This window comes from Amblyraja radiata, chromosome 20 (genome assembly GCF_010909765.2).
Source record: "Amblyraja radiata isolate CabotCenter1 chromosome 20, sAmbRad1.1.pri, whole genome shotgun sequence".
Taxonomy (NCBI): domain Eukaryota; kingdom Metazoa; phylum Chordata; class Chondrichthyes; order Rajiformes; family Rajidae; genus Amblyraja; species Amblyraja radiata.
Window position 1 is genome coordinate 10359083 of NC_045975.1, and position 16582 is coordinate 10375664.

Genomic DNA, 16582 nt, shown 5'->3' on the forward strand with positions numbered 1-16582 from the left:
ATAATTGTATATACTTCTGTCAGTGTCTCCTTCGCTTCTGAAACTCCAGAGAAAATATTCGAAGTTTGTCCAACCTCTCCTTATAGCTAATATCCTCTAATCCTAACCTTGTTTGACTTCAAATAAAGTAGCTGGAGACCGTAATTATCCTCGCTTTTCTCCAGACATTTACATTTCGAGCCTTTGGGAGCCTTCACTGTACATGTATCCAATTAAAATTCCAGCCAGATAGTTTTATAATCTAGAAACATGTTATGCACTTGTAGGACAACTTGAAGGTCACATCTGCTCTTCTGATTCAATAGCTCTTTTGTTGTCATGTGTACCTAGGAACAGTGAAATACATTTGTTTGCATATAGATCAGTGAGATCTTTGCCTCACAGAAGGACGATCCCTGATTAAGTACCCCATGCACAGAAACAGCCCAACCTCTCCCTATAGCCCAGGCCCTCATGCCCTGGCAAGATTCAAACTTGAACTTGAACTTGATTTACGAGGATGTTGCCAGAACTCGAGGGCCTGAGCTCTCGGGAGAGGTTGAGCAGGCTAGGACTCTATTCCTTGGAGCGCAGGAGGATGAGGAGTGATCTTATAAACATGTACAAAATCATGAGAGGAATAGATCGGGTAAACACACAGAGTCTCTTGCCCAGAGTAGGAGAATCAAGAACAAGAGGACATAGGTTTAAGGTGAGGGGGGAAAGATTTAATGGGAACCAGGCGGGGTAACGTTTTTACACAAAGAGTGGTGGGTGTATGGAATGAGCTGCTGGGGGGGGTAGTTGAGGCAGGGACGATCATAACTTTTAAGAAACATTTGGACAGGTATATAGATAGGACAGGTTTAGTGGAATATGGGCCAAACACAGGCAGGTGGGACTAGTGTAGATAGGACATGTTGGACGGTGTGGGCAAGTTGGGCCAAAGGCCCTGTTTCCCTGCTGTGTGAAACTACGAGTCCATGTACAATTATTGCCAGATTTTGGCACCATTTTGCACAGTCCTAGCTGCAGCTGGCCATAAAGGACATGTTGCAGCCCTCCCCTCATTCGGATCAACAGGAAGCCACCCTTCTCTCCCCTCCAGGCCTTCAGTTTCCGTGCCCTGAAGTCAGCCTTCTGTAAAGTGTGCAGGGAGGAACTGCAGATGCTGGTTTACACTGATGATAGACACAAAATGCTGGAGTATCACAGCGGGACAGGCAGCATCTCTGGAGAGAAGGGATGGGTGACGTTTGGGGTTGCGACCCTGCTTCAGACAGACTCAGTGGAAAGGGGAACGATAGATATGGATGGCGATATAGAGATATAGAACAAATAAATGAGAGATTTGCAAAAAAGTAACGATGACCAAGGAAACAGTCCATTGTTAGCTGTGGGTTAGGTGAAAACCAGTCATACAAAGTGTTTAAGAAGGAACTGCAGATGCTGGGAGATCGAAGGTAGACAAAAATGCTGAAGAAACTCAGCGGGTGAGGCAGCATCTATGGAGCGAAGGAAATAGGCAACGTTTCGGGTCGACCCGAAACGTTGCCTATTTCCTTCGCTCCATAGATGCTGCCTCACCCGCTGAGTTTCTTCAGCATTTTTGTCTACCTTCATACAAAGTAACTCATCTGCAAGTGGCACTCTGACAGTGCAGCGCTGAGCAACAAATGCATTGAAGGGCTGCACAAAACCTGGTGCATTGGCAAAGCACAGACAACTTTACCGAGTTATTCTTCTGTTCATCTGTTCAATAGTGGTGACTGATCAAGAGAAACTCAATCGCGAAGTGTTTTTTTTTTTCAGCAGCTGTGATTTGATAGACTTCTTATTTTTTTTTTACACATAGTCTGAGGCTCCCAGTCCATTTCTGGCCCTTCTCCCAAGCAGAGATATTAATGAATGAACGAGACAGGTGAGTAGCAAATCACAATAAATCTTCTGCCTTAATTATGTCCTAATGAAACTGTTAGTGCTTTCATCTGCCATTAATCATATATAACAATTATGTTTCTCAGCATGTTATAATTGAGGGTTTGGAAAAATGCCTGTTTATTGTCACAGAGACATACAGCATGGAAAAAGTCTTGTTGGCCCACCCTGTCCAGACTAATCATCGAGCGCCCGTCTACACTAACTCAATTTAACTCTCACGTCCCCATCAATGAGGGGGGACCTCATTGAAACATACAAAATAGTGAAAGGCTTGGATGGAGTGGATACGGAGCGGATGTTTCCACTAGTGGGAGAGTCCAGGACTAGAGGTCACAGCCTCAGAATTAAAGGAGGTTCTTTTAAGAATGAGATGAGGAGACATTTCTTTAGCCAGAGGGTGATGAATCTGTGGAATTCTTTGCAACAGAAGGCTGTGGTGGCCTAGTCAGCAGATATTTTTAAGGCAGAGATAGATAGATTCTTGATTAGTACGGGTGTCAGAGGTTATGGGGAGAAGGCAGGAGATTGCGGTTAGGAGGGAGAGATAGATCAGCCATGATTGAATGGTGCAGCAGACTTGATGGGCCGAATGGCTTAATTCTACTCCTGTTCCATATGGCCTTATGACCTTAATGGCTCTCCTCCTGCAAACTACTGATTATCCTGCCACCAGCACATCTTTAGGATATGGGAGGAAACCAGAGCACCTGGGAGAGCACAGTCATAGTGAGAACATGCAAACTCTACATAGACAGGCTAATTTATGAACAGTTATTTTGTGTTTGTAAGTGTACTAACCCCCTCTTGTAACGAGACCTACACAACAACATTCAGGTATGACAATAGACAATAGACAATAGGTGCATGAGTAGGCCATTCGGCCCTACGAGCCAGCACCGCCATTCAATAATGGCTGATCATCCCCAATCAGTATGGATTGAATTGTGGCAAGAATATCATGATACAAATGCCAAACTGCTATCATTTCCAAAAAGAGGAGTTTAAAAAGCTCAATTTGACATTCATAGAAACATAGAAACATAGAAATTAGGTGCAGGAGTAGGCCATTCGGCCCTTCGAGCCTGCACCGCCATTCAATATGATCATGGCTGATCATCCAACTCAGTATCCCGTACCTGCCTTCTCTCCATACCCTCTGATCCCCTTAGCCACAAGGGCCACATCTAACTCCCTCTTAAATATAGCCAATGAACTGGCCTCGACTACCTTCTGTGGCAGGGAGTTCCAGAGATTCACTACTCTCTGTGTGAAAAAAGTTCTTCTCATCTCGGTTTTAAAGGATTTCCCCCTTATCCTTAAGCTGTGACCCCTTGTCCTGGACTTCCCCAACATCGGGAGCAATCTTCCTGCATCTAGCCTGTCCAACCCCTTAAGAATTTAGTAAGTTTCTATAAGATCCCCTCTCAATCTCCTAAATTCTAGAGAGTATAAACCAAGTCTATCCAGTCTTTCTTCATAAGACAGTCCTGACATCCCAGGAATCAGTCTGGTGAACCTTCTCTGCACTCCCTCTATGGCAATAATGTCCTTCCTCAGATTTGGAGACCAAAACTGTACGCAATACTCCAGGTGTGGTCTCACCAAGACCCTGTACAACTGCAGTAGAACCTCCCTGCTCCTATACTCAAATCCTTTTGCTATGAAAGCTAACATACCATTTGCTTTCTTCACTGCCTGCTGCACCTGCATGTCCACTTTCAATGACTGGTGTACCATGACACCCAGGTCTCGCTGCATCTCCCCTTTTCCTAGTCGGCCACCATTTAGATAATAGTCTGCTTTCATGTTTTTGCCACCAAAATGGATAACCTCACATTTATCCACATTATACTGCATCTGCCAAACATTTGCCCACTCACCCAGCCTATCCAAGTCACCTTGCAGTCTCCTAGCATCCTCCTCACAGCTAACACTGCCCCCCAGCTTAGTGTCATCCGCAAACTTGGAGATATTGCCTTCAATTCCCTCATCCAGATCATTAATATATATTGTAAATAGCTGGGGTCCCAGCACTGAGCCTTGCGGTACCCCACTAGTCACTGCCTGCCATTGTGAAAAGGACCCGTTTACTCCTACTCTTTGCTTCCTGTTTGCCAGCCAGTTCTCTATCCACATCAATACTGAACCCCCAATGCCGTGTGCTTTAAGTTTGTAAACTAATCTCTTATGTGGGACCTTGTCGAAAGCCTTCTGGAAGTCCAGATACACCACATCCACTGGTTCTCCCCTATCCACGCTACTAGTTACATCCTCGAAAAATTCTATAAGATTCGTCAGACATGATTTACCTTTTGTAAATCCATGCTGACTTTGTTCAATGATTTCACCACTTTCCAAATGTGCTGCTATCCCATCTTTAATAACTGACTCTAGCAGTTTCCCCACTACCGATGTTAGACTAACTGGTCTGTAATTCCCCGTTTTCTCTCTCCCTCCCTTCTTAAAAAGTGGGGTTACGTTTGCTACCCGCCAATCCTCAGGAACTACTCCAGAATCTAAAGAGTTTTGAAAGATTATTACTAATGCATCCACTATTTCTGGAGCTACTTCCTTAAGTACTCTGGGATGCAGCCTATCTGGCCCTGGGGATTTATCGGCCTTTAATCCATTTAATTTACCCAACACCACTTCCCGGCTAACCTGGATTTCACTCAATTCCTCCAACTCCTTTGACCCGCGGTCCCCTGCTATTTCCGGCAGATTATTTATGTCTTCCTTAGTGAAGACAGAACCAAAGTAGTTATTCAATTGGTCCGCCATATCCTTGTTCCCCATGATCAACTCACCCGTTTCTGACTGCAAGGGACCTACATTTGTTTTAACTAATCTCTTTCTTTTCACATATCTATAAAAACTTTTGCAGTCAGTTTTTATGTTCCCTGCCAGTTTTCTTTCATAATCTATTTTTCCTTTCCTAATTAAGCCCTTTGTCCTCCTCAGCTGGTCTCTGAATTTCTCCCAGTCCTCCGGTATGCTGCTTTTTCTGGCTAATTTGTACGCATCATCCTTCGCTTTGATACTATCCCTGATTTCCCTTGTTATCCACGGATGCACTACCTTCCCTGATTTATTCTTTTGCCAAACTGGGATGAACAATTTTTGTACTTCATCCATGCAGTCTTTAAATGTCTTCCATTGCATATCCACCGTCAACCCTTTTAGAATTAATTGCCAGTCAATCTTGGCCAATTCACGTCTCATACCCTCAAAGTTACCTTTCTTTAAGTTCAGAACCATTGTTTCTGAATTAACAATGTCACTCTCCATCCTAATGAAGAACTCAACCATATTATGGTCACTCTTGCCCAAGGGGGCACGTACAACAAGACTGCTAACTAACCCTTCCTCATTACTCAATACCCAGTCTAAAATAGCCTGCTCTCTCGTTGGTTCCTCTACATGTTGATTTAGATAACTATCCCGCATACATTCCAAAAAATCCTCTTCCTCAGCACCCCTGCCAATTTGATTCACCCAATCTATATGTAGATTGAAGTCACCCATTATAACAGTCTAATTTCCTGTTTGATACCATCTCCAACTTCACTACTACTGTTAGGTGGCCTGTACACAACACCCACCAGCGTTTTCTGCCCCTTAGTGTTTCGCAGCTCTACCATACCGATTCCACATCCTGCAAACTAATGTCCTTCCTTTCCATTGCGTTAATCTCCTCTCTAATCAGCAACGCTACCCCACCTCCTTTTCCTTTCTCTCTATCCCTCCTGAATATTGAATATCCCTGGATGTTCAGCTCCCAGCCTTGGTCACCCTGGAGCCATGTCTCCGTGATCCCAACTATATCATAGTCATTAATAGCTATCTGCACATTCAACTCATCCACCTTATTACGAATGCTCCTTGCATTGAGACACAAAGCCTTTAGGCTTGTTTTTACAACACTCTTACCCCTTATACAATTTTGTTGAAAAGTGGCCCTTTTTGATTTTTGCCCTGGATTTTCCGGCCTGCCACTTTTACTTTTCACCTTGCTACCTATTGCTTCTACCCTCATTTTACACCCCTCTGTCTCTACGCTCACACATTTAAGAAACCCTTTCCCTTTAACTCCATCCTCCACTAGCCCATTCGACACCCCACCCCCCTTATTCAGTTTAAAACCACCCGTGTAGCAGTGGCAAACCTGCCTGCCAGAATGCTGGTCCCACACCTGTTAAGATGCAATCCGTCCCTTTTGTACAGTTCCCCCTTACCCCAAAACAGATCCCAGTGATCTAAGAATCTAAATCCCTGCCCCGTGCACCAGTTCCTCAGCAACACGTTCAGGTCCCGTATCTCCCTGTTCCTGCTCTCGCCAACACGAGGAACTGGAAGCAAACCGGAGATAACAACCCTGGAGGTCCTGCTTTTCAGCATTTTACCGAGCTCTCTAAAGTCACGCTGCAGAATATTCATCCCCTTCTTTCCGACATCGTTTGTGCCGACATGCACTACCACTTCCGGATGTTCACCTTCGCCCTTGAGGATTTTCTGCACTCTGTCTGTGACATCCTGGATCCTGGCACCAGGAAGGCAGCACACCATCCTCGCATCCCGTCTGTTGCCGCAGAAACCCCTGTCCGTACCTCTCGCAATGGATTCACTGGTATTGCTGAATCCAATCCATCAACAACTCCACTGGCCAGATCCATTGGAACAGTTACATTACGATGGCCATCCCAGGTCAATGTCTGGGTACTCTGTGATAAGTTGCTATTATCTACAGGATGCACTACAACAATTCATCCAAGTTAGACAAAGATGCTGGAAAAACACAGCGGGTGAGGCAGCATCTATGGAGCGAAGGAAATAGGCAACGCTTCGGGGCGAAACCCTTCTTCATCCATCTTTCTTTCATGGAATATCCCAAACCCTTGACTTCTCCCACTCAGGACACATGAAGTAGGCGTATGAGAATACCCCAAGATTTGCCTTCAAATTACTCATTCTCCATTTATGAAAATGTATCCACAATACCTCACCACTGTAGAGTCAAGATCATTAAACTCTCGAACAGGGCAGTTAAAATCATTGCCTTGTGGATTTTTCAATCGTAATCATAATTTTATTAGCCAAGTATATTTTGCAACATACAAAGAATTTGATTTGCCACACAATCAAACCAAAAATAGCAACAAGACACACAACTACATAAAATTTTACATAAACATCCACCACAGTGGCTCCACCACATTCCCCACTGTGATGGAAGGCAATAAAGTCTTATCTTGTTTCCTCCTTTTCTCCCGCAGTCGGGGTAGACCATTAGGGATGGGCGATATGCTGGTCTTGTCGTTCAGTCTTTCATCCCATAAGATAACACATCAATACCCCTATTTTCCCAAACAACTAATTTGGGAAATGGAACATGAATTCCCACTATCTCTGTCTGTCCCCCACCCTAATCATCCTGCTAATTTTACTGTTCGTATCCCCTCATTCTCACCTCTTCCACAACAAACAATGGACCATTATGGGCTCCACATTTCCTGGGTCATCGGTACCGGCTCTGATCTGTTCTGTTCCTTTTCATACCTCTTGTTTCCATGTCCCCTGACTCTCAGTCTGAATAAGGGTCTCGACCCAAAACCTCACCTTTTCCTTTTCTCCAGAGATGCTGCCTGACCCGTTGAGTTACTCCAGCATTTTGTGTCTAGCTTCTTATATGTCATTATCATCCTTTTATTGTCATCTTGCAAAGCAACAATTGTACAGTGCAAAATGAGAAGACGTTTCCAAGGGAATACCGGAGCATCGCACATAAAAACTTAAACATTTCACGCATAAATAAAAACGATAAACAAAACAATCCAGTTCCTGATAAAAAACAGTACGAATAGTTTAAAAAAGTGCAGGTAAAAAAAAGCAACATTAAAATACAAGTTAAAAAAACAGTCAAGTCAAGTTGTGTGTATTGTCATATGCACAAATACGGATGAGGTACAATGAAAATCTTGCTCACCAGCACATACTCAGACAACAGCCAAAAACATAAATCATACATACTATTTGGTGAAATTAAAAATGCTGTGTAAAAGTCAAGACACGATAGAAAATAAGTTAATGGTGGATAAAACAGTAGAACACAGGACCAGACCTTTCAGCCGACGATATGCGCGCCAAACATGATGCCAAATTAAACTAATCTCCTCTGCCTATAGTTGTTCTATGTCCCTCCTTGCCCCGCATATCCACATGCCCATCTGCAAGCCTCTTAAACACCACTATCGCATCTGCTTCCACCACCCCCACTGGCAGCGCGTTCCTCGATTATTTTCAGATGTTTCCAGAGTTCATTATCCAAAACCCCAATAGACTTTTCACTGGCATTTCTAGTCCAACCACGGCCTACATATCTGCAAGCATCTCAGGTTCATACTTCTTCTCTGCCGAGATAATATTTTCATTTGCCATAAAATATAAAAGCCCCAACCATGTCCTCCGTAATGGGAATGAAATTACTTCAAATGCTTCTCATGTAACCCTGTTCCAAAGAGTAATTCTATTTTCCGATCTTTCTGATTGCAGTGAAGATTTCGGGGTCAATCTGATACAATTCTGAACACCCAGACGTTCCTGATAGGAAAATGGACTTGTCAAATTGCAGTGGATTTTTGTCATCCACCGTTTTCAATTTCCCTCTAACACATCATCTTCAAAGTGCCACCTGAAAAGAACTAAGCACTCCAGAGAAACATTGAACGGTGAACTGCTTGGCGACGAAACAATTTGAAAGAAAAAGCTCCTGCACCATTGTTGGTTGGTTTAGTAAATATTTGGATTGTGGAGCAGAATCTGCAAAGATCAGTTTAGTGCGATAATGAACTGCAAAGTGTACGATATGGTTAGATTTCACAATAAATAACGAGGAATCTAACCTGAAGGAAAAGCAATATAAAATTATAATTTCTGTCTAATAATGAAAGTCATGCCAAGACAAGTCAAGTTTATTACCACATGCCCAAATACAGTGAGGTGCAAGGACAATTGACATATTTATGTGTACAAAGGAACTGCAGATGCTGGTTATACCGAAGATAGATTCAAAATGCTGGAGTAACTCAGCAGGTCAGGCAGCATCGCTGAATAAAAGGAATAGGTGACTTTACAGTTCTCAAACGTCACCTATTCCTTTACTCCAGAAATTCTGCATGACCTGCTGAGATACTCCAGCATTTTGTGTCTATCTTCATAATGATAAAATTGCTTGCAGCAGAGTCAGAGGCATATAGACTCAGCCAACACACAAATATATAAATTCTACATTAATTAGATATAAATTATACAAGGCTTAGTTTTAGTTTTAGTTTTAGAGATACAGCACGGAAACAGGCCCTTCGGCCCACCGAGTCCACGCCGACCAGCGACCCCCATACATTACCACTATCCTACACACACTAGGGACAATTTACATTTATACCAAGCCAATGAACCTACAAATCTGTACGTCTTTAGAGTGTGGAAGGAAACCAACAAATCTCAGAGAAAAGCCGACGCGTTCACGGGGAGAACGTACAAACTCCGTACAGACATCACGCGTAGCCGGATTCGAACCCGGGTCTTTGGCGCTGTAAGGCAGCAACTCTACCGCTGCGCCTCTGTGCCACCCTTAAAGGCAGTGAAGAGAAAAAAGACTGTGCAAAGAAAAAACTTCAGGCTTATGTATTTCTGGCCTAATGATAACAGCTAGCAGAGGGCATAGTCCAGATGATGGTGATCTGAATGATAGATGCTGCCAGCTTGAGGCAGCTCCTTAGATAGATGCTTTTGATGGTGTGGAGGGAGGGATGGGAGGGGGGGGGGGGGGGGGGGGGGGGGAGGGAGTGATTAAGGAGTCCAATCACAGTGCATGGATTTATTGATTAGATATAAATTCTACAAGGCAGTGAAAAGAAAAAGATTCGCAGTCTGAAGAAGGGTCTTGACCCAAAACGTCATCTATTCCTTCTCTCCAAAGATGCTGCCTGACCTGCTGAGTTACTCCAGCATGTTGTGTCTATCTTCGGTGTAAACCAGCATCTGCAGTTCATTCCTACATAGCTATCTGACAACTCTCCAAGTCTCCGATTCTGCCCTAGGGTGCATCCACTCTAGCAATGGCAGAATTGCCATCCACTGCATGGAACCCTAATCTCTGGGATCCCGTCTATATCCAATCTTTTCTCTCTTAACACCAAATCCTTTGAACAAGTACCTGTTAAACTGTTATCTCAGGAGGTGATTTGAGATCAAATTTTCCCTGACTCTGAAGTTTAGTTTAGTTTAGAGATACAGCACGGAAACAGGCCCTTCGGCCCACCGTGTCAGTGCCAACCAGCGATCCCCGTAAACTAGCACTATTCCACACACTAGGGACAATTGGCAATTTTTACCAAAGCCAAATTATCCTACAAACCTGCACGCCTTTGAAGTGTGGGAGGAAACGGGAGCACCCGGGGAAAACCCACGTGGTCATGGGGAGAACGTACAAACTCTGTACAGTCAGCACCCATGGTCAGGATCCAACCCGGGTCTCTGGCGCTGTAAGGCAGCAACTCTATCGCTGCGCCACCGTGTCGCCACTCTTGGAGAGTCGTGGAGTGTTTTATTTCATTAACGCTGCTATAGAAATGCAAGAGGCTCCGTGTGGAAATAGGCCCCAGATTCAGAGCATTAAGGAGGGAGGATGGGCAGTGAAACAATCATCTCCCACAACCTACGTGCAAATATAAAAGTCACTATGGATCCTTGACAATTCCATTGCCATCACTCAGGAGTTAAACGGCAAACTTCAAAGCTCAATGGCATGTTTAGATTTCACTTCATAAAAACTTAGCCCACGGGAGGTTATGTGTACCTTAATTACAGACTAACTTAATTACAGGTTCATACTCAAAAGTAAAAATCTAAATTTGTTTATTTTAGATCGAGCCATCTGCACTTAAACATAAATAGAAAGCTTTTAAGAAACCTTTGCAACTGGGTTTTGTTTAACTAGACTGGGCTGATGCTGTAGCGCGTGATGTCTCGCGGGCTGGAAGATGGCAGGTCACGTTAGCCGGCAGTTTAGGAAGACATTTTCGCTGTTGGAAAACCCTCACTGCTCCGATGAGTTGGCAAAAAGGATACATTGAAAACGACAGACCAACGTAATGAAAGATTCGAAGATAGACACAAAATGCTGGAGTAACTCAACGGGACAGGCAGCATCTCTGGAGAGAAGGAATGGGTGACGTTTCGGTTCGAGACCCTTCCTCAGACTGATGAGACCCTTCTTCAGTCCATCAGTCTGAAGAAGGGTCTCGACCCGAAACATCACCCATTCCTTCTCTCCAGCGATGCTGCCTGTCCCGCTGAGTTACTCCAGCATTTTGTGTCTATCTTCGATTTAAACCAGCATCTGCAGTTCTTTGTACACGTAACGAAAGACAAACATGATTGGCGCAACCGAGCTGCTGCTGCTTCTGGGAACTTAATTGGCATTTTGATTCCACCTGATTAATAGCTCGCTGACTGAACCGAATCAGATGACTCAAAGTAGTTTAATTGTGCATGCAGCATCCTAGCAGCAGGTTATTGGTACTGAATACTTAAAAGCATCAAGGAAAGAGAATGTGAAATTGGACAAGAAATTACCTATGTGGACATGAGCAAAAGACAAAAGTGTGAGGAACTAAACAGGTCAGGCAGCATCTGGGGAGGGAGATAGACAGGTGGTAGTTCAGGTCCGGACACTTTTAGTTGGTTAGGTCAAGGACATGGCTTGACTGGTGATTATTGATCAGTGGGTTGAACATGGTGTGAGCGGGGCTTGCTTTGGCTCACTCCCAATGGTTGCCTGAAGATCACACTGGGAGGATATTAAGCCCCTGTCCCACTTAGGAAACCTGAACGGAAACCTCTGGAGACTTTGCGCCCCACCCAAGGTTTCCGAGCGGTTCCCGGCGGTTGCAGGTGGTTGCCGGAGGTTGCAGGTAGTGGAAGCAGGTAGGGAGACTGACAAAAACCTCCGGGAACCGCACGGAAACCTTGGGTGGGGCGCAAAGTCTCCAGAGGTTTCCATTCAGGTTTCCTAAGTGGGACAGGGGCATAACTACATGGGAGGTTCGAATTCATTTTAGCGGCCAGGATCGAATAAACACAACTGATCCCAATATTCCAGATCGCCATGTCAGCTGGGCAACTGTGGGACAGATACTTTTCCAATTCCTTTATCTCCACATTGCCCCAGGACTCAAAGTTTGCAAGGAAATGTTTTTACAGGAAAGCGACATCTAATGGGACAGCCGATTGTCTGTTTAAATACAATGATCACCATCCAACAAACAACCCTGGGCTTAGTGTAAAAATCCAATCGATAATATTCCTATGTGGCACCTTGGGACATATCCAGGACACGTTGTTGTACCATCAGAGGACATTGAAGAATTGAATCCAATGTTCTACCTGCGTGTTAGCCTGTATTCTATTGTCCGTCAATAACCTGCATGTTTGTTGTGTCTGAACAAAACCAATCTTAAGCAGGGATCTGGCCACACATTTGCAAATCCAAAGGTCCCATGTCTTGTCTCGGGCATGAATAAAGGACATATACTTGTATCCTTTTCTAAAAACCATAAATTTCCAAACAAGGATGTATTTCTCACATTCATTGCACAGTGAGAGGTGATGAAATCGTGGCTGATGATATGTCGTTGTCTCTGTGAGTTTGGGGGACAGCAATATTCATTGCTTATCCCAGAATGTGTCCATAGCTTTTATACATGTCCTCTAGATGGGTGGGCATGTAACCTGATAGGATCAAGTGAGTGACGATTAGTCCAAATTGTCTTTTCCTTGAATCATTGAGCTATACAGCATGGAAAGAGGCCACTCGGCCCAACATGTTTGGAGTTTATACGTTCTCCCTGTGACCGCGTGGGTTTTCTCCGGGTGCTCTGGTTTCCATCCACACTCCAAATACACACAGGTTTGTAGGTTAATTGGCTTCTGTAAATTGTAAAAGATTGTCCTTAATGTGTAGAATAGTGTTAGCATACAGAGTTATTGTTGGTTAGCGCGGACTTGGTGGACAAAAGGGCACATCCACACTGTATGTCTAAAGTCTAAAGTCTTGTCCATGCCGACCAAGATGTCCCATTTGAGCTCGTTCAATTTGCCTGCGTTTGGCCCATATCTCTCAATCCTGTCCTTTCTTAATTTCATGCTTCACATTCTTTGTAGCATGGGAGGTAATTTGGCCCATTGTTCATGCTAACTGTCTCTCAGAACTTTCTCTTAATCCCAATCTTCTACTAAATTCCCTGTAACCCATGTGTAGGAAGGAACTGCAGATGCTGGTTTAAACTGACGAGAGACACTAAAAAAAATGGAGTAACTCAGCAGGACAGGCAGCATCTCTGGAGAGAAGGAATGGTTGATGTTTCGGGTCTCGACAGGTCTGAAGAAGGGTAGATCCGAAACGTCACCCATTCCTTCTCTCTGCGTGGCCCGCTGAGTTACTCCAGCTTTTTGTGTCTACCCCTGTAATCCATTCTCTCTCACACGCACACTCACTGGTTCTCCTCCCCCCCACCTGCACACTAGGGGCAATCTAAACTGGCCAATTAACCTATTTATCCACACATCTTTGGGATCTAGTGGCAATCCCCGCGGTCACAGAGAGAACATGCAAGCTCCATGCAGCCAGCTCCAGAGGTCAGGAACCAACCCGGGGCATTAGAGCTGTGCGGCAGCAGCACTACCTGCTGCACCAAAGTGCCAACCTCTTGAGGTTTTAATTCTTGTGCTTCATTGACACGGCGAGCTTAGGCTTTGAGCAAATGGTAACAAGAGCGGATTGTGTTGAAGGCAGACCACCCACCACAGTGAAGATCATCTTATTCTGGGCTGCATGCAATTACTGCCAGAATACATACTCGGTGCTAAATTAAACTCATCACTTTGAGGTTTAACTGGATAATTGTTTACACATGAGCCTCATTAGGTCACCTAGCTATCTATCTTCAGATCAAAGAAACCTCTGATCTACGGTATGTCGTTTTGTGTCTTGCTTCTTATTTTTCTTTTCGCATTAACATTGACTGTGGAATCTTGTTAAATTTTAATCAATGACTGGATTGATTGAAACCCCATCCCCTCGAATGGATTGTAAACAAAATCTAACCAGCAGCGAAGGCTCCTGCCATGATCACATTTCCATGGCTAATGTGCAGCACAATCAGGCACCTAAAGAAATCAGCAAAAATCGGCTTTCTCCTCGTCAATAAAGGTGGCCCAATAGCACAGCAGATGAGTTGCTGCTTTACAGCGCCAGAGACTCGGGTTCAATCCTGACTATGGATGCTGCCTGTACAGAGTTTGTATGCTCTCTCCGTGACCTGCGTGGGTTTTCTCCGGGATCTCCAGTTTCCTCCCGCACTCCAAAGGTGTACAGGTTTGCAGATCAATTGGCTTTGTATAATTGTAAATTATCCCCAGTGTGTTTCGGATATTGTGCGGGGAACACTGGTCGGCACGGACTCGGTCTGTTTCTGCTCTGTACCTCTAAATTAAACTAAACTAAAGATGGTGGAATAGAGTGGGTTCCTGCAGCGCTGTGGTCTCCCAGATTCTATAACATTTGGATCGAGCGATTCAGGTTTCACAGTAGACTTCCCGAATGCAGGTGTGGAATTACTATCCAAGTTGACGGAAGGGGATTGCGATTCTCGTGTAAGGAATCACATTCCCATGTCTTGAACAGAACTCAAAGTGCTGGAGGAACTCAGCAAGTCAGGCAGCATCCGGGGAGGAAATAATTTACTTGTCTTGAGGTTCAGCAGCAAGGTAATCTTTGAATCATTGCGTGGCTCAGCAGATAAACAGGCCCTTCGGCCCATTGCGTCTATGCTAATCACCATGCCCATCTCCACTAATCCTACTTCCATGTCACTCTAGGCGCTGCCCCCATTCAATTACCTTTTCATCCCTTAATTGTTGTTACTATTCCTGCCTTCACCACCTCCTGTAGCAGCTCATTCCTGATACCTACTACTGTATTACAAAGTTACTCCTCAGATCCTCTAAACACCTACCACTGATTCACTACCCTGCACAAACAGAGAGGGCAGAGCACGAGGCCTTGATCCCTAGCTGCGGGGTGAGATGGGCAGGTGGTGTAGGAGGGAGTGGATGGGATGCGCGTTGCCTGTTTTTTTCTCTTTGGACTCTGTGAGGCGTTGCGATGTTTTTGAGATGTACCCCTGGTGCACATCTTGCCCCGGCCAACTCTGTCTTCACTAAAGATAGACACAAAATGCTAGAGTAACACTGCAGGACAGGCAGCACATCTGGAGAGAAGAAACGGGTGACATCTCAGGTCAAGACCCTTCCTCAGACTGAGAGTCCGGGGAGTGGGAGATATAGAGATATTGGAGGGTAAGGTGTGAAATAACCTTGCTATCCCTCTCTCTCCATCCCTCCCCCATCCTAGTTCTCTGACTAGTTCCACTGTCCTCCTGATTAAATTTCACTGATTGTTTGCCTCGGTGTCAACTTTCCCCAGCTAACAATGATCCATGCTACATTTTCTTTGACCATTGTCCCCTTTGATCTCTTGTTTTCATACTTTACCCTTCCATATCTCTATGTCTCTCTCTCTCCCCTGCATCTCAGTCTGCAGAAGGGTCTCGACCCGAAATGTCACCCATTCCTTCTCTCCAGAGATGCCTCGTGTCCCGCTGAGTTATTCCAACATTTTGTGTCTATCTTCGGTGTAAACCAGCATCTGCAGTTCCTTCCTGCACTATCCTCACTGATACAATTATGTGCCATCTGCTAACCATTCAATGGAGATTCCTGAATAGTGTCATCTACCCACCAAAGATCCTATAGCAAGCAAGATAGATCACTCGACGAAAAAGACAGTACGGTCATGGGCAGAGCCATGGGTAATTTTCGGCCCCATCTCCGTAACCGGCTTCCGTCTCCGCACCAAAGATCCCATAGCGGAGCAAAGATACTAGTGCGGAGACGGAAGCCGGTTACAGAAACATCCTCGTAAAATTAAAAGTTCTTTGGTAAAAATCATTTTCAGAATTATAATTTATTAACACAAACTGTTCCCCCGCAACGTTGATTACACTGCGAGTCGGGTCGGGTCGGGTCGGGTCGGGTCGGGTCGGGTCGGGTTACTGAAATGGATGAAAAAAAGGCTCACGTTTCGCTCCGTTGCGTACTACACGTCAGCCCATTGCATTTAGCAGGAGTGGTCTATCTTGCTCCGCTATAGGATCTTTGCTCCCCACCAACCCTGTGTGTGCCAAACTCACATGCTCTCCCACTGAGTTATCCTCAAATCCAATTGGAAGTGGAAACGATGGGATTTTCTTTAGTGCCTTGGCTAGAGTTAGAATAGTCTTGGATTGAACTGAGGACCTAGATTAGACTAGCAACTCATTTCCTTTCATCAATCTTCAAACATATTCGTGATGGCTTGAAAAACAACAGCAGATGAATCTCCTCAGCTCAATATTTGGGCACATATTAATACAGGGTAAGAGAATTTAGAAGGAGTTCATTTGAAGCGTAATGTTTTTATGATGTTCTAGCTGCAAAAGGAAATTAATTATTGATTGTTCACTAAACCAGCTGTTAATCTTTACGATGAAGAGTTGATGCA

At 44.5% G+C, this 16582-nt stretch overlaps 1 protein-coding gene across 1 annotated transcript in view; it reads left to right on the plus strand.

The window, feature by feature from the left end:
- LOC116984388 (doublecortin domain-containing protein 1-like) overlaps positions 1 to 8818 on the plus strand; it is an 86925-nt gene extending 78107 nt beyond the window's left edge. The window contains exons 19-20 of the mRNA XM_033038545.1: positions 1835 to 1900; positions 8470 to 8818. Coding sequence (XP_032894436.1) covers positions 1835 to 1891 — 57 coding nt within the window. The 3' untranslated portion in view covers positions 1892 to 1900; positions 8470 to 8818. The remainder of the gene's footprint in view (positions 1 to 1834; positions 1901 to 8469) is intronic.
- The last annotated feature ends 7764 nt before the right edge of the window (positions 8819 to 16582 follow it).